The sequence below is a fragment of the Littorina saxatilis genome, linkage group LG12, assembly GCF_037325665.1.
Source record: "Littorina saxatilis isolate snail1 linkage group LG12, US_GU_Lsax_2.0, whole genome shotgun sequence".
NCBI lineage: Eukaryota > Metazoa > Mollusca > Gastropoda > Littorinimorpha > Littorinidae > Littorina > Littorina saxatilis.
In genome coordinates, this window is record NC_090256.1 from 10,298,753 (window position 1) to 10,317,568 (window position 18,816).

At 49.5% G+C, this 18,816-nt stretch overlaps 1 protein-coding gene across 1 annotated transcript in view; it reads right to left on the reverse strand.

The window, feature by feature from the left end:
- Positions 1 to 18,816, reverse strand: part of LOC138982550 (mucin-3B-like) — a 150,947-nt gene that overhangs the window by 39,434 nt on the left and 92,697 nt on the right. Inside the window, exon 34 of the mRNA XM_070355864.1 lies at positions 30 to 11,118. Coding sequence (XP_070211965.1) covers positions 30 to 11,118 — 11,089 coding nt within the window. The remainder of the gene's footprint in view (positions 1 to 29; positions 11,119 to 18,816) is intronic.

Sequence of the window (18,816 nt, forward strand, 5' to 3'; positions counted from 1 at the left end):
TAGTTGGTGGTGATGTAGCAGTTGTCTGCGATGAGGATGACTGCGTGGTAGAAGACAGTGTTGGTGTGGTTGACGTAGCCTCAGTACTCCTGGGCCCTGTGGTGGGTGGTGAAGATGGTGATGAGGTGGATTCTGGGATGGTTGTAGATGATGGGATGGTTGTAGATGACGGGGTTGTTGTGATTGATGGGGTAGTTGTGGATGATTGAGCCGTCGTTGATGAGGGTGTGGTTGAAGACAGTGTTGGTGTCACTGATGTAGCCTCAGAACTCAAGGGCCCCGTGGTGGGCGGTGAAGATGGTAAGGAGGTGGATGATGGGATGGTGGTGGATGACGGAATAGTTGTGGAAGATGGCAAAGTGGTGGACGATGGGGTTGTGGTTGATGAGGTAGCTGAGGTGGACGATGCGGTAGTGGAAGACTGTGATGGCGATGTTGAGGGACTGGCAGTGCTCCTGGGCCCGGTGGTAGGTGGTGACGTTCTTGAGGTGGTAGATGATGGGGTAGTGATAGAGGACGGGGTGGTTGTAGAGGATGGGGCGGTTGACGATGATGGTGTTGTGGTGGATGACGGGATGGTAGTGGAAGATGAGATGGTTGTGGATGATGGCGTTGTGGTGGAGGATGGTGTTGTAGTCGGTAATGTGGTGGAGGACTGCGTGGTTGAAGTGGATGGCGTTGCAGTGCTCGTAGGCGCAGACGTGGAGGAAGAGACTGTGGAAGACATGGCAGTAGTTGGTACTGTTGTAGAGCGTGGGCCCGTAGTTGGTGGTGATGTAGCAGTTGTCTGCGATGAGGATGACTGCGTGGTGGAAGACAGTGTAGGTGTGGTTGACGTAGTTTCAGTACTCCTGGGCCCTGTGGTGGGTGGTGAAGATGGTGATGAGGTGGATTCTGGGATGGTTGTAGATGATGGGATGGTTGTAGATGACGGGGTTGTTGTGATTGATGGGGTAGTTGTGGATGATTGAGCCGTCGTTGATGAGGGTGTTGTGGAAGACAGTGTTGGTGTCACTGATGTAGCCTCAGAACTCTTGGGTCCCGTGGTGGGCGGTGAAGATGGTGAGGAGGTGGATGATGGGATGGTGGTGGATGACGGAATAGTTGTGGAAGATGGCAAAGTGGTGGACGATGGGGTTGAGGTTGATGAGGTAGCTGAGGTGGACGATGCGGTAGTGGAAGACTGTGATGGCGATGTTGAGGGACTGGCAGTGCTCCTGGGCCCGGTGGTAGGTGGTGATGTTCTTGAGGTGGTAGATGATGGGGTAGTGGTAGAGGACGGGGTGGTTGTAGAGGATGAGGCGGTTGACGATGATGGTGTTGTGGTGGATGACGGGATGGTAGTAGAAGATGGGGTGGTCGAGGATGATGGCGTTGTGGTGGAGGATGGTGTTGTAGTCGGTAATGTGGTGGAGGACTGCGTGGTTGAAGTGGATGGCGTTGCAGTGCTCGTAGGCGCAGACGTGGAGGAAGAGACTGTGGAAGACATGGCAGTAGTCGGCACTGTTGTAGAGCGTGGGCCCGTAGTTGGTGGTGATGTAGCAGTTGTCTGCGATGAGGATGACTGCGTGGTGGAAGACAGTGTTGGTGTGGTTGACGTAGCCTCAGTACTCCTGGGCCCTGTGGTGGGTGGTGAAGACGGTGATGAGGTGGATTCTGGGACGGTTGTAGATGATGGGATGGTTGTAGATGACGGGGTTGTTGTGATTGATGGGGTAGTTGTGGATGATTGAGCCGTCGTTGATGAGGGTGTTGTGGAAGACAGTGTTGGTGTCACTGATGTAGCCTCAGAACTCATGGGCCCCGTGGTGGGCGGTGAAGATGGTGAGGAGGTGGATGATGGGATGGTGGTGGATGACGGAATAGTTGTGGAAGATGGCAAAGTGGTGGACGATGGGGTTGTGGTTGATGAGGTAGCTGAGGTGGACGATGCGGTAGTGGAAGACTGTGATGGCGATGTTGAGGGACTGGCAGTGCTCCTGGGCCTGGTGGTAGGTGGTGATGTTCTTGAGGTGGTAGATGATGGGGTAGTGGTAGAGGACGGGGTGGTTGTAGAGGATGGGGCGGTTGACGATGATGGTGTTGTGGTGGATGACGGGATGGTAGTAGAAGATGGGGTGGTCGTGGATGATGGCGTTGTGGTGGAGGATGGTGTTGTAGTCGGTAATGTGGTGGAGGACTGCGTGGTTGAAGTGGATGGCGTTGCAGTGCTCGTAGGCGCAGACGTGGAGGAAGAGACTGTGGAAGACATGGCAGTAGTTGGCACTGTTGTAGAGCGTGGGCCCGTAGTTGGTGGTGATGTAGCAGTTGTCTGCGATGAGGATGACTGCGTGGTGGAAGACAGTGTTGGTGTGGTTGACGTAGCCTCAGTACTCCTGGGCCCTGTGGTGAGTGGTGAAGATGGTGATGAAGTGGATTCTGGGATGGTTGTAGATGATGGGATGGTTGTAGATGACGGGGTTGTTGTGATTGATGGGGTAGTTGTGGATGATTGAGCCGTCGTTGATAAGGGTGTGGTTGAAGACAGTGTTGGTGTCACTGATGTAGCCTCAGAACTCAAGGGCCCCGTGGTGGGCGGTGAAGATGGTAAGGAGGTGGATGATGGGATGGTGGTGGATGACGGAATAGTTGTGGAAGATGGCAAAGTGGTGGACGATGGGGTTGTGGTTGATGAGGTAGCTGAGGTGGACGATGCGGTAGTGGAAGACTGTGATGGCGATGTTGAGGGACTGGCAGTGCTCCTGGGCCCGGTGGTAGGTGGTGATGTTCTTGAGGTGGTAGATGATGGGGTAGTGGTAGAGGACGGGGTGGTTGTAGAGGATGGGGCGGTTGACGATGATGGTGTTGTGGTGGATGACGGGATGGTAGTGGAAGATGGGATAGTTGTGGATGATGGCGTTGTGGTGGAGGATGGTGTTGTAGTCGGTAATGTGGTGGAGGACTGCGTGGTTGAAGTGGATGGCGTTGCAGTGCTCGTAGGCGCAGACGTGGAGGAAGAGACTGTGGAAGACATGGCAGTGGTTGGCACTGTTGTAGAGCGTGGACCCGTAGTTGGTGGTGATGTAGCAGTTGTCTGCGATGAGGATGACTGCGTGGTGGAAGACAGTGTTGGTGTGGTTGACGTAGCCTCAGTACTCCTGGGCCCTGTGGTGGGTGGTGAAGATGGTGATGAGGTGGATTCTGGGATGGTTGTAGATGATGGAATGGTTGTAGATGACGGGGTGGTTGTAATGGATGGGGCAGTTGTGGATGATGCAGCTGTTGTTGATGAGGGTATCGTGGAAGACAGTGTTGGTGTCACTGATGCAGCCTCAGAACTCATGGGCCCCGTGGTGGGCGGTGAAGATGGTGAGGAGGTGGATGATGGAATGGTGGTGGATGACGGAATAGTTGTGGAAGATGGCAAAGTGGTGGACGATGGGGTTGTGGTTGATGAAGCAGCTGAGGTGGACGATGCGGTAGTGGAAGACTGTGATGGCGATGTTGAGGGACTGGCAGTGCTCCTGGGCCCGGTGGTAGGTGGTGATGTTCTTGAGGTGGTAGATGATGGGGTAGTGGTAGAGGACGGGGTGGTTGTAGAGGATGGGGCGGTTGACGATGATGGTGTTGTGGTGGATGACGGGATGGTAGTGGAAGATGGGATGGTTGTGGATGATGGCGTTGTGGTGGAGGATGGTGTTGTAGTCGGTAATGTGGTGGAGGACTGCGTGGTTGAAGTGGATGGCATTGCAATGCTCGTAGGCGCAGACGTGGAGGAAGAGACTGTGGAAGACATGGCAGTGGTTGGCACTGTTGTAGAGCGTGGACCCGTAGTTGGTGGTGATGTAGCAGTTGTCTGCGATGAGGATGACTGCGTGGTGGAAGACAGTGTTGGTGTGGTTGACGTAGCCTCAGTACTCCTGGGCCCTGTGGTGGGTGGTGAAGACGGTGATGAGGTGGATTCTGGGACGGTTGTAGATGATGGGATGGTTGTAGATGACGGGGTTGTTGTGATTGATGGGGTAGTTGTGGATGATTGAGCCGTCGTTGATGAGGATGTTGTGGAAGACAGTGTTGGTGTCACTGATGTAGCCTCATAACTCATGGGCCCCGTGGTGGGCGGTGAAGATGGTGAGGAGGTGGATGATGGGATGGTGGTGGATGACGGAATAGTTGTGGAAGATGGCAAAGTGGTGGACGATGGGGTTGTGGTTGATGAGGTAGCTGAGGTGGACGATGCGGTAGTGGAAGACTGTGATGGCGATGTTGAGGGACTGGCAGTGCTCCTGGGCCTGGTGGTAGGTGGTGATGTTCTTGAGGTGGTAGATGATGGGGTAGTGGTAGAGGACGGGGTGGTTGTAGAGGATGGGGCGGTTGACGATGATGGTGTTGTGGTGGATGACGGGATGGTAGTAGAAGATGGGGTGGTCGTGGATGATGGCGTTGTGGTGGAGGATGGTGTTGTAGTCGGTAATGTGGTGGAGGACTGCGTGGTTGAAGTGGATGGCGTTGCAGTGCTCGTAGGCGCAGACGTGGAGGAAGAGACTGTGGAAGACATGGCAGTAGTTGGCACTGTTGTAGAGCGTGGGCCCGTAGTTGGTGGTGATGTAGCAGTTGTCTGCGATGAGGATGACTGCGTGGTGGAAGACAGTGTTGGTGTGGTTGACGTAGCCTCAGTACTCCTGGGCCCTGTGGTGAGTGGTGAAGATGGTGATGAAGTGGATTCTGGGATGGTTGTAGATGATGGGATGGTTGTAGATGACGGGGTTGTTGTGATTGATGGGGTAGTTGTGGATGATTGAGCCGTCGTTGATGAGGGTGTGGTTGAAGACAGTGTTGGTGTCACTGATGTAGCCTCAGAACTCAAGGGCCCCGTGGTGGGCGGTGAAGATGGTAAGGAGGTGGATGATGGGATGGTGGTGGATGACGGAATAGTTGTGGAAGATGGCAAAGTGGTGGACGATGGGGTTGTGGTTGATGAGGTAGCTGAGGTGGACGATGCGGTAGTGGAAGACTGTGATGGCGATGTTGAGGGACTGGCAGTGCTCCTGGGCCCGGTGGTAGGTGGTGATGTTCTTGAGGTGGTAGATGATGGGGTAGTGGTAGAGGACGGGGTGGTTGTAGAGGATGGGGCGGTTGACGATGATGGTGTTGTGGTGGATGACGGGATGGTAGTGGAAGATGGGATAGTTGTGGATGATGGCGTTGTGGTGGAGGATGGTGTTGTAGTCGGTAATGTGGTGGAGGACTGCGTGGTTGAAGTGGATGGCGTTGCAGTGCTCGTAGGCGCAGACGTGGAGGAAGAGACTGTGGAAGACATGGCAGTGGTTGGCACTGTTGTAGAGCGTGGACCCGTAGTTGGTGGTGATGTAGCAGTTGTCTGCGATGAGGATGACTGCGTGGTGGAAGACAGTGTTGGTGTGGTTGACGTAGCCTCAGTACTCCTGGGCCCTGTGGTGGGTGGTGAAGATGGTGATGAGGTGGATTCTGGGATGGTTGTAGATGATGGAATGGTTGTAGATGACGGGGTGGTTGTAATGGATGGGGCAGTTGTGGATGATGCAGCTGTTGTTGATGAGGGTATCGTGGAAGACAGTGTTGGTGTCACTGATGCAGCCTCAGAACTCATGGGCCCCGTGGTGGGCGGTGAAGATGGTGAGGAGGTGGATGATGGAATGGTGGTGGATGACGGAATAGTTGTGGAAGATGGCAAAGTGGTGGACGATGGGGTTGTGGTTGATGAAGCACCTGAGGTGGACGATGCGGTAGTGGAAGACTGTGATGGCGATGTTGAGGGACTGGCAGTGCTCCTGGGCCCGGTGGTAGGTGGTGATGTTCTTGAGGTGGTAGATGATGGGGTAGTGGTAGAGGACGGGGTGGTTGTAGAGGATGGGGTGGTTGACGATGATGGTGTTGTGGTGGATGACGGGATGATAGTGGAAGATGGGGTGGTCGTGGATGATGGCGTTGTGGTGGAGGATGGTGTTGTAGTCGGTAATGTGGTGGAGGACTGCGTGGTTGAAGTGGATGGCGTTGCAATGCTCGTAGGCGCAGACGTGGAGGAAGAGACTGTGGAAGACATGGCAGTGGTTGGCACTGTAGTAGAGCGTGGACCCGTAGTTGGTGGTGATGTAGCAGTTGTCTGCGATGAGGATGACTGCGTGGTGGAAGACAGTGTTGGTGTGGTTGACGTAGCCTCAGTACTCCTGGGCCCTGTGGTGGGTGGTGAAGATGGTGATGAGGTGGATTCTGGGATGGTTGTAGATGATGGAATGGTTGTAGATGACGGGGTGGTTGTAATGGATGGGGCAGTTGTGGATGATGCAGCTGTTGTTGATGAGGGTATCGTGGAAGACAGTGTTGGTGTCACTGATGCAGCCTCAGAACTCATGGGCCCCGTGGTGGGCGGTGAAGATGGTGAGGAGGTGGATGATGGAATGGTGGTGGATGACGGAATAGTTGTGGAAGATGGCAAAGTGGTGGACGATGGGGTTGTGGTTGATGAAGCAGCTGAGGTGGACGATGCGGTAGTGGAAGACTGTGATGGCGATGTTGAGGGACTGGCAGTGCTCCTGGGCCCGGTGGTAGGTGGTGATGTTCTTGAGGTGGTAGATGATGGGGTAGTGGTAGAGGACGGGGTGGTTGTAGAGGATGAGGCGGTTGACGATGATTGTGTTGTGGTGGATGACGGGATGGTAGTAGAAGATGGGGTGGTCGAGGATGATGGCGTTGTGGTGGAGGATGGTGTTGTAGTCGGTAATGTGGTGGAGGACTGCGTGGTTGAAGTGGATGGCGTTGCAGTGCTCGTAGGCGCAGACGTGGAGGAAGAGACTGTGGAAGACATGGCAGTAGTCGGCACTGTTGTAGAGCGTGGGCCCGTAGTTGGTGGTGATGTAGCAGTTGTCTGCGATGAGGATGACTGCGTGGTGGAAGACAGTGTTGGTGTGGTTGACGTAGCCTCAGTACTCCTGGGCCCTGTGGTGGGTGGTGAAGATGGTGATGAGGTGGATTCTGGGACGGTTGTAGATGATGGGATGGTTGTAGATGACGGGGTTGTTGTGATTGATTGGGTAGTTGTGGATGATTGAGCCGTCGTTGATGAGGGTGTTGCGGAAGAAAGTGTTGGTGTCACTGATGTAGCCTCAGAACTCATGGGCCCCGTGGTGGGCGGTGAAGATGGTGAGGAGGTGGATGATGGGATGGTGGTGGATGACGGAATAGTTGTGGAAGATGGCAAAGTGGTGGACGATGGGGTTGTGGTTGATGAGGTAGCTGAGGTGGACGATGCGGTAGTGGAAGACTGTGATGGCGATGTTGAGGGACTGGCAGTGCTCCTGGGCCCGGTGGTAGGTGGTGATGTTCTTGAGGTGGTAGATGATGGGGTAGTGGTAGAGGACGGGGTGGTTGTAGAGGATGGGGCGGTTGACGATGATGGTGTTGTGGTGGATGACGGGATGGTAGTGGAAGATGGGATGGTTGTGGATGATGGCGTTGTGGTGGAGGATGGTGATGTAGTCGGTAATGTGGTGGAGGACTGCGTAGTTGAAGTGGATGGCGTTGCAGTGCTCGTAGGCGCAGACGTGGAGGAAGAGACTGTGGAAGACATGGCAGTAGTTGGTACTGTTGTAGAGCGTGGGCCCGTAGTTGGTGGTGATGTAGCAGTTGTCTGCGATGAGGATGACTGCGTGGTGGAAGACAGTGTTGGTGTGGTTGACGTAGCCTCAGTACTCCTGGGCCCTGTGGTGGGTGGTGAAGACGGTGATGAGGTGGATTCTGGGACGGTTGTAGATGATGGGATGGTTGTAGATGACGGGGTTGTTGTGATTGATGGGGTAGTTGTGGATGATTGAGCCGTCGTTGATGAGGGTGTTGTGGAAGACAGTGTTGGTGTCACTGATGTAGCCTCAGAACTCATGGGCCCCGTGGTGGGCGGTGAAGATGGTGAGGAGGTGGATGATGGGATGGTGGTGGATGACGGAATAGTTGTGGAAGATGGCAAAGTGGTGGACGATGGGGTTGTGGTTGATGAGGTAGCTGAGGTGGACGATGCGGTAGTGGAAGACTGTGATGGCGATGTTGAGGGACTGGCAGTGCTCCTGGGCCTGGTGGTAGGTGGTGATGTTCTTGAGGTGGTAGATGATGGGGTAGTGGTAGAGGACGGGGTGGTTGTAGAGGATGGGGCGGTTGACGATGATGGTGTTGTGGTGGATGACGGGATGGTAGTAGAAGATGGGGTGGTCGTGGATGATGGCGTTGTGGTGGAGGATGGTGTTGTAGTCGGTAATGTGGTGGAGGACTGCGTGGTTGAAGTGGATGGCGTTGCAGTGCTCGTAGGCGCAGACGTGGAGGAAGAGACTGTGGAAGACATGGCAGTAGTTGGCACTGTTGTAGAGCGTGGGCCCGTAGTTGGTGGTGATGTAGCAGTTGTCTGCGATGAGGATGACTGCGTGGTGGAAGACAGTGTTGGTGTGGTTGACGTAGCCTCAGTACTCCTGGGCCCTGTGGTGAGTGGTGAAGATGGTGATGAAGTGGATTCTGGGATGGTTGTAGATGATGGGATGGTTGTAGATGACGGGGTTGTTGTGATTGATGGGGTAGTTGTGGATGATTGAGCCGTCGTTGATGAGGGTGTGGTTGAAGACAGTGTTGGTGTCACTGATGTAGCCTCAGAACTCATGGGCCCCGTGGTGGGCGGTGAAGATGGTAAGGAGGTGGAAGATGGGATGGTGGTGGATGACGGAATAGTTGTGGAAGATGGCAAAGTGGTGGACGATGGGGTTGTGGTTGATGAGGTAGCTGAGGTGGACGATGCGGTAGTGGAAGACTGTGATGGCGATGTTGAGGGACTGGCAGTGCTCCTGGGCCCGGTGGTAGGTGGCGATGTTCTTGAGGTGGTAGATGATGGGGTAGTGGTAGAGGACGGGGTGGTTGTAGAGGATGGGGCGGTTGACGATGATGGTGTTGTGGTGGATGACGGGATGGTAGTGGAAGATGGGATGGTTGTGGATGATGGCGTTGTGGTGGAGGATGGTGATGTAGTCGGTAATGTGGTGGAGGACTGCGTAGTTGAAGTGGATGGCGTTGCAGTGCTCGTAGGCGCAGACGTGGAGGAAGAGACTGTCGAGCGTGGGCCCGTAGTTGGTGGTGATGTAGCAGTTGTCTGTGATGAGGATGACTGCGTGGTGGAAGACAGTGTTGGTGTGGTTGACGTAGCCTCAGTACTCCTGGGCCCTGTGGTGGGTGGTGAAGATGGTGATGAGGTGGATTCTGGGACGGTTGTAGATGATGGGATGGTTGTAGATGACGGGGTTGTTGTGATTGATGGGGTAGTTGTGGATGATTGAGCCGTCGTTGATGAGGGTGTTGTGGAAGACAGTGTTGGTGTCACTGATGTAGCCTCAGAACTCATGGGCCCCGTGGTGGGCGGTGAAGATGGTGAGGAGGTGGATGATGGGATGGTGGTGGATGACGGAATAGTTGTGGAAGATGGCAAAGTGGTGGACGATGGGGTTGTGGTTGATGAGGTAGCTGAGGTGGACGATGCGGTAGTGGAAGACTGTGATGGCGATGTTGAGGGACTGGCAGTGCTCCTGGGCCCGGTGGTAGGTGGTGATGTTCTTGAGGTGGTAGATGATGGGGTAGTGGTAGAGGACGGGGTGGTTGTAGAGGATGGGGCGGTTGACGATGATGGTGTTTTGGTGGATGACGGGATGGTAGTAGAAGATGGGGTGGTCGTGGATGATGGCGTTGTGGTGGAGGATGGTGTTGTAGTCGGTAATGTGGTGGAGGACTGCGTGGTTGAAGTGGATGGCGTTGCAGTGCTCGTTGGCGCAGACGTGGAGGAAGAGACTGTGGAAGACATGGCAGTAGTTGGCACTGTTGTAGAGCGTGGGCCCGTAGTTGGTGGTGATGTAGCAGTTGTCTGCGATGAGGATGACTGCGTGGTGGAAGACAGTGTTGGTGTGGTTGACGTAGCCTCAGTACTCCTGGGCCCTGTGGTGGGTGGTGAAGATGGTGATGAAGTGGATTCTGGGATGGTTGTAGATGATGGGATGGTTGTAGATGACGGGGTTGTTGTGATTGATGGGGTAGTTGTGGAAGATTGAGCCGTCGTTGATGAGGGTGTGGTTGAAGACAGTGTTGGTGTCACTGATGTAGCCTCAGAACTCAAGGGCCCCGTGGTGGGCGGTGAAGATGGTAAGGAGGTGGATGATGGGATGGTGGTGGATGACGGAATAGTTGTGGAAGATGGCAAAGTGGTGGACGATGGGGTTGTGGTTGATGAGGTAGCTGAGGTGGACGATGCGGTAGTGGAAGACTGTGATGGCGATGTTGAGGGACTGGCAGTGCTCCTGGGCCCGGTGGTAGGTGGTGATGTTCTTGAGGTGGTAGATGATGGGGTAGTGGTAGAGGACGGGGTGGTTGTAGAGGATGGGGCGGTTGACGATGATGGTGTTGTGGTGGATGACGGGATGGTAGTGGAAGATGGGATGGTTGTGGATGATGGCGTTGTGGTGGAGGATGGTGTTGTAGTCGGTAATGTGGTGGAGGACTGCGTGGTTGAAGTGGATGGCGTTGCAGTGCTCGTAGGCGCAGACGTGGAGGAAGAGACTGTGGAAGACATGGCAGTGGTTGGCACTGTTGTAGAGCGTGGACCCGTAGTTGGTGGTGATGTAGCAGTTGTCTGCGATGCGGATGACTGCGTGGTGGAAGACAGTGTTGGTGTGGTTGACGTAGCCTCAGTACTCCTGGGCCCTGTGGTGGGTGGTGAAGATGGTGATGAGGTGGATTCTGGGATGGTTGTAGATGATGGAATGGTTGTAGATGACGGGGTGGTTGTAATGGATGGGGCAGTTGTGGATGATGCAGCTGTTGTTGATGAGGGTATCGTGGAAGACAGTGTTGGTGTCACTGATGCAGCCTCAGAACTCATGGGCCCCGTGGTGGGCGGTGAAGATGGTGAGGAGGTGGATGATGGAATGGTGGTGGATGACGGAATAGTTGTGGAAGATGGCAAAGTGGTGGACGATGGGGTTGTGGTTGATGAAGCAGCTGAGGTGGACGATGCGGTAGTGGAAGACTGTGATGGCGATGTTGAGGGACTGGCAGTGCTCCTGGGCCCGGTGGTAGGTGGTGATGCTGTCGAAATGAAAAAGACGTGCATTCAAGAATACCGGAGTTGCCTTTGCCAAGACAGGGTACAGTCACTGAATGGTACGACATGTTCATTATTAAACACAAACTATTCTAAACCATTACTTGCAGTCGACGGGCAGTGATACATGCGCACGTCAGCATTTCTCCAAAAGTTGATGTTAGTGAAAATAAAATATGTTTTTCTGGTAATTTGTGTACGGTAAGTAACTCTATTCTCGTGCAATCCTTCGATTAATTCGACCTTCCTTATACTTTTATTTTGCCTTAAACTTTTATTTTACCTTATACTTTTATTTTACCTTATACTTTTATTTTAGAAATAAGTAAGTTGACAGATTGTTTTAAAAAGTTAAAATATATTTGCTTACATGCGATTCAAACTTGGTCTGGCTGGACTTGTTGCTAGGCGCTCAACTGCACTCAAGGGGCCAACTGGTTATTGGGAAAATAGTCAATATTCGAGAGATACTCGTGAGTTTTTGTAGAAAGGGGGTTTGTCACTGACACGTCGGTTCCCGTTTGTCTCACTTCGTTGTTTTTGTGTTTTCGGCCATATCGATTTCACTGATCGAGTTGGCTTTACTTGTTGACTGCTCTGTTTGGACCGTTTTCTTTAAAGTGCTTAAAGTCTGCAATAAGTGGATTTGTAAGGCATTCCAAGTGACACCTGAGAGCCAACGCTACATTTGCAAGGCATACCAAGTGGCAACTGAGAGCTACCTCTAGATTTGTAAGACATACCAAGTGACAACTAAGAGCTACCTCTAGATTAGTAAGGCATACCAAATAACAACAAAATGCTACCACTGTAAGGCATACCAAGTGACAACTGAGAGCTACCTCTAGATTTGTAAGGCATACCAAATGACAACTAAGAGCTACCTCTAGATTAGTAAGGCATACCAAGTGACCACTAAAAGCTACCTCTAGATTTGTAAGGCATACCAAGTGACCACTAAGAGCTACCTCTAGATTTGTAAGGCATAGCAAGTGACAACGAAGAGCTACCTCTAGATGTGTAAGGCATACCAAGTGACCACTAAGAGCTACCTCTAGATTTGTAAGGCATACCAAGTGACAACTAAGAGCTACCTCTAGATTGGAAGGCATACCAAGTGACCTTAAAAGCTACCTCTAGATTTGTAAGGCATACCAAGTGACCTTAAGAGCTACCTCTAGATTTGTAAAGCATACCAAGTGACATTAAGAGCTACCTCTAGATTTGTAAGGCATACCAAGTGACCACGAAGAGCTACCTCTATATTTGTAAGGCATACCAAGTGACCACTAAGAGCTACCTCTAGATTTGTAAGGCATACCAAGTGACAACTAAGAGCTACCTCTAGATTTGGAAGGCATACCAAGTGACCTTAAGAGCTACCTCTAGATTTGTAAGGCATACCAAGTGACCACTAAGAGCTACCTCTAGATTAGTAAGGCATACCAAGTGACAACTAAGAGCTACCTCTAGATTTGTAAGGCATACCAAGTGACAACTAAGAGCTACCTCTAGATTTTTAAGGCATACCAAGTGACCTTAAGAGCTACCTCTAGATTTGTAAAGCATACCAAGTGATTTTAAGAGCTACCTCTAGATTTGTAAGGCATACCAAGTGACAACGAAGAGCTACCTCTATATTTGTAAGGCATACCAAGTGACCACTAAGAGCTACCTCTAGATTTGTAAGGCATACCAAGTGACAACGAAGAGCTACCTCTAGATTTGGAAGGCATACCAAGTGACCTTAAGAGCTACCTCTAGATTTGTAAGGCATACCAAGTGACAACTGAGAGATACCTCTAGATTTGTAAGGCATACCAAATAACAACTAAGAGCTACCTCTAGATTTGTAAGGCATACCGAGCGACCACTAAGAGCTACCTCTAGATTTGTAAAACATACCAAGTGACCTTAAGAGCAACCTCTAGATTTGTAAGGCATACCAAGTGACCACTAAGAGCTACCTCTAGATTTGTAAGACATACCCAGTGACAACTAAGAGCTACCTCTAGATTTGTAAGGCATACAAAGTGACCACTAAGAGCTACCTCTAGATTGTAAAGCATACCAAGTGACATTAAGAGCTACCTCTAGATTTGTAAGGCATACCAAGTGACAACGAAGAGCTACCTCTAGATTTGGAAGACATACCAGGTGACAACTAAGAGCTACCTCTAGATTTGTAAAGCATACCAAGTGACATTAAGAGCTACCTCTAGATTTGTAAGGCATACCAAGTGACAACGAAGAGCTACCTCTAGATTTGGAAGACATACCAGGTGACAACTAAGAGCTACCTCTAGATTTGTAAGGCATACCATGTGACCACTAAGAGCTACCTCTAGATTTGTAAGACATACCAAGTGACAACTAAGAGCTACCTCTAGATTTATAAGGCATACCAAGTGACAACTAACAGCTACCTCTAGATTTGTAAGGCATACCAAGTGACCACTAACAGCTACCTCTAGATTTGTAAGACATACCAAGTGACAACCAAGAGCTACCTCTAGATTTGTAAGGCATACCAAGTGACCACTAAGAGCCACCTCTAGATTTGTAAGGCATACCAAGTGATGACAAAGAGCTACCTCTATATATCATCATCATCATCATTTATGCCTTTGACCCCGTCCGGGGCATAGGCCGCCAACAAGAGCTCGCCAGGCACTCCGATCCTGGGCCAATCTCTCCAGTTGTCTCCAGGTGTAGCCGATGTGTTTCACCTCTGCCTCCAAGTCACGACGCCAGGTGTTTCTCGGCCGGCCTCGTCTCCTCTTGCCCAGCGGGTTCCATGTGAGGGCCTGTCGCGTGATGCTGTTTGTCGTCTTGCGGAGTGTGTGGCCAATCCACCGGAAGCGTCTTTGTAGAATGTCCTGTTCTACGGATAACTGTTTTGTTCGCTGCCAAAGGTCTTTGTTGCTGATGGTGTCAGGCCAGCGAATTTGGAGGATTCTTCTGAGGCAGCTGTTAATGAAGGTCTGGATTTTTCTTGTGATGGCAACTGTAGTTCTCCAAGTTTCGGCTCCATACAGCAAGACTGACTTCACCGTGGTGTTGAAAATCCTGAGCTTGGTGTTGATGCTCAGGTCTGCTGATCCCCATACGTTCTTCAGTTGAAGGAAAGCTGCTCTTGCTTTGCCAATCCGGACTCTAACATCAACGTCCGTGCCACCCTGCTTGTCGACAATGCTTCCAAGATAGGTGAAATTGTCTACCTCTTGCAGTGCTTCACCATCCAGCGTGATGGGGGTCGTGTTGGCTGTTGCGTTGGTCCTAAGGACCTTGCTCTTCCCCTTGTGGATGTTGAGGCCAAATCGAGCGGAGTTGTTGGCCACAGTGCTGGTCTTCTCCTGCATTTGTTGTTGGGTATGGGAAAGAAGGGCCACGTCATCTGCAAAGTCCAGGTCATCCAACTGTGTCCAGAGTGTCCACTGGATTCCGTTCCGCTTCTGAGCTGTGGATGCCTTCATCACCCAGTCAATCACAAGTAGGAACAGGAAAGGCGATAGTATACATCCTTGTCTCACGCCTGTTCCCACTTGGAAGGCATCTGTTAGTTGACAGCCGTGGACTACTCTGCAGGTCAAACCCTCGTATGAGTTCCTGATGATGTTGGTGATCTTTTCCGGCACTCCATGATGTCTCAGCAGTTTCCAGAGGCTTTGTCGGTCAACGCTGTCAAACGCTTTTTCGTAGTCAATAAAGTTGACATAAAGAGACGAGTTCCATTCCTGTGACTGTTCGAGGATGATGCGCAGCGTTGCTATCTGGTCCGTGCATGACCTGTCTTTTCGGAATCCTGCTTGATGGTCCCGCAGCTGTGGATCGACAGCATCTTTCAGTCTGTTCAGTAGCAACCGACTGAACACTTTGCCTGCGATTTTAAGATTGTCATTGTATGCCTGCATCATTAGTTGTCAGTAATTATTACATGTGCTGATTGTTCTCTTTGCCTGCGCGCGTATAGTATGTTGGTTATGATTGGTCATAGTATGTTTGTTTATGTTTGGTCGTTATCTTTGCCTGTGCGTGTATTGTATGTTTGGTCGTTTTCTTTGCCTGTGCATGTATAGTTTGTTGGTTATGTTTGGTCGGTTTCTTTGCCTGTGCGTGTATAGTATGCTTGGTCGATGTATGTATTGTAAAGCGCTAAGAGTAGACATTTTTCTAGAATAGCGCTATAAAAGTTTGCATCATTATTATTAGACAACAATGTTATCCCTCTGTAGTTTGAACAGGCGCTCAGGTCTCATTTCTTGGGCAGTTTGATGAGGTACCCCTCCTTCCATTCTGATGGAACTTGTTCTTCTTCCCAGATCTTAAAGAAAAGGGGATAGAGATCTCCACGCTGGTCGCCAAATCAGCCTTTAGCGCCTCCGCTGGGATACCGTCAGGTCCTGCCGCCTTGCCGTTTCGCAACTGTTTGATGGCCTGGCTGATCTCCTCTTTTGTCGGCGCGTTGCAGTTGATGAAGAGGTCGCCGTTGGCTGGTGGGATGTCTGGTGGATCCCGTGGAGCTGGCCTATTTAACAGCTCCTCAAAATGTTCCATCCATCTTTTCCTTTGTCCTGCTTCATCTGGACTGGGTGGCCGAGTGGTAACGCACTTGCGCTCGGAAGCGAGAGGTTGCGAGTTCGACCCTGGGTCAGGGCGTTAGCAATTTTCTCCCCCCCTTTCCTAATGTGCATGCCGATGTGGCATGCATTTACCTATTTTTTGTTGTGAATACTTCTTGCTTCAGCCCTTTTACGGTGTAAAGCAAGTAAACCGTGTTTTTATCATGGCACCTTGTTGTGACCTGTTTTTGTGGAGCGTTATTTAACTATCTGTACGCGTGAGACTCACGTGCTCTTTTCCGTGTCCTGGTTTTGGTGTGAGCGCTGCAAAACTGCGTCGTAAGCTTTAGAATACGTGTGACTCACGTGTTTTTAGTTTTTAATGTCAGCTAGTTCCTTGTTCTTCTTTTTGTAAAATAGACCGTTCCAAGTGGTGAGCATGCACGAAGTGCGTGATCATTTACTGATTGGTTGTAAATAGTAGTCTCACCCAACCCTGTTTTAGGAATGTTGTTTGTTGGTCAATATGGTGACCTTTTACCTTTAAAATGAACTATTCCATGTTAGGTTTTTGTTTTCTATAAATATTACTGTTTGACTTCCTCTCATCAGTCGATCTGAGGGTTTTTATGGAAGAGTTTGGATAGATAGATAGATAGATAATTTATTGCCAAGTGCACAATACATGAATGAACATAAAAAGTACACGAGGAAAGCAGCTTGCTGTGTGATAAAAACAAAAATAAATAGCATTCATACATCACTGGCGCAGAGCATCATACATACATGGGTAAGACAATTTGGTATCACAGTAACTAATACTTACACTATACAGACATGGTGAGAACTATGAAACTCTAAGAGCTATCGGAACCACAATAAAAGTACGCAGAATAAGATAGGATCCCCCCCCCCCCCCCACTATCAACTACTGTAAGAACTGAACATGTTCCATACTGATAAAATGTACCTCTAAAACAGCACATAAAAATAAACTCTTCCAACACATCACAGTGGTTAAAGAACGACTAAAACTACTAAAACATACTAGATGTGTATTCCGGTAATATAACCAGCTGCTAAAACATAGTCTGGCTTCATCGCGTCACAGTGGTGTCACCATACTAAAACCCACTCTATATATCACAGTATGTAATGTCAGCTACTAAAACCATACTCCTAGAGCATCCTAAAACGTGTCACAATCTGTAGAGTTCATTTACCGGTTATTAAAAGCCAGGACAGCCTGGGGGTAGAAACTGTTTCTGAGTCTTGCCGTACGGCATCTGAGGGTTCTGAGCCTGCGCCCCGAGAGCAGAGGCTGGAAGAGATGACCAGCCGGGTGTGTGGGATCCTGCATGATGGACCTACATTTCCTCATCATGCGCAGGATGTGAAGGGAGTCTATAGAGGGGAGATCTCTGCCAATGATCCTGCTGGCAGCCCTAACGACCTTCTCCAGTTTTTCTTTCTCAAACTGGCAGGAGCTGCTGTACCAAACCGTGATAGAAAAGGTAAGGAGACTCTCTACAGCAGCCCTGTAGAACTGGGACATGATGGAGGAGGACACTTTGAACTTCCTCAGCTGTCTCAGGAAGTAGAGACGCTGATGGGCCTTCTTTACTGAAAGGTCAGTATGAACAGCCCAGCTAAGGTGCTTTATGTAACGTATCAAAGCTAGCAAGTGAGCTGATGGAGTTCTTCTTGTAATGTCTTAAAGTCAACGTGAACAGTTTGGATGTTTTATGTAACGTATCAAAGTTAGCAAGTGAGCTGATGGAGTTCTTCTTGTAATGTCTTAAAGTCAACGTGAACAGTTTGGATATTGTCAACGTGAACGTGTTTTGGATACAGTTTTATTGAAAGTTGTGAATTGTTTTTGTGCCCTTCGTTGAGAGGCTACAGTTTTGGTACTCTGGTCAACCCACACAGCGCATAAGGTAATTTTGTTGTTACTTGTTTGTGTTGTATTTTGGTCGCCATGTTGTAATGACTTTGTGAGTTGTTTATGTATAACGTGAGTTGGAAGTCTGACATGTTGTAGTGTTTCTTTATTGTGTGTTCAACTATTCTAGTTTTGTGAAACGTACAGCAATGATTTGTAGACGCTAGAAAGTTGCTAATGTTTATAATGATAACTTGTGTTTTCTGTGATTAACGAAGTTCGAAGTGAAACGTTTTTTCTGACTTATCCTTGCCTTACGTTAAAGGAATTTAGGCAAAGGAGCTTGCGGTCTGTGGTGATCGTTTGTAAACGAGCTTATTTTTAATAACGCTATTGGGGGAAATTGGATGAGGAAATATCTTGTTTGTGACTTTGATTAATGCAGGAACGTTGTCGTTTAGAGATTTTTTAGTATGACAGTTTGCTATTGTATTCCTGGCCTGAAGAGTCACCGTTTTGTATTTTCTTTAAAGTAGCCATTTTGGATTTAAACGTATTTATGCTAAGTTTCTCGAGTATTCTTAGTGTTTATTGTATTTAACGTAAGGAACGTAATCCTTTCTTACTGTTAAAGGATTAACCAACGAGTGTTTGGCATTGTAACTTTCTTGTCTGTTTGTCTTCGCCTGTTTTGTGATTGTTTTATTTTTCCCGTGTTTGTTTCTTGTGTTTTGTTTATGCATTTTTGATACCTTTGCCATGTCTAATAATTTGTTTTCTTTTCTCTTTTTCTTTCTGTTTAGTTTGTTACCGCAATACGCAATACTGTATCGCAATACGCAGTACTGTATCATAATATGCATTACTCATCAACCATCAATATGAGGCTTATATTGCGCGTATTCTTCTACAGTTCTAAGCGCAGGGATTTATTTTTTTATTTTTTTATTTTAATTTTATGCAATTTATATCGCGCACAATTATCCTTTACCCTGACCACTACGCAGAACCATAACTACACCTTTCCAAACATGATTGCTTTTACAATAAAGACGTTCCTGGTTTGTAATGCAACAATTCAGGTCTACAAGAAACAAACAAAACAAAAACACTTAGGCCAAAAAAAAAAGGTGTGGTTACGGTAACATAGCCCCAAAAAATAGGGTAGGAAGGTAGGCAATCACTTTTTTTTTTAACTTTTTTTTTCCAATGTGTACAAATTAAACCTACTTGAC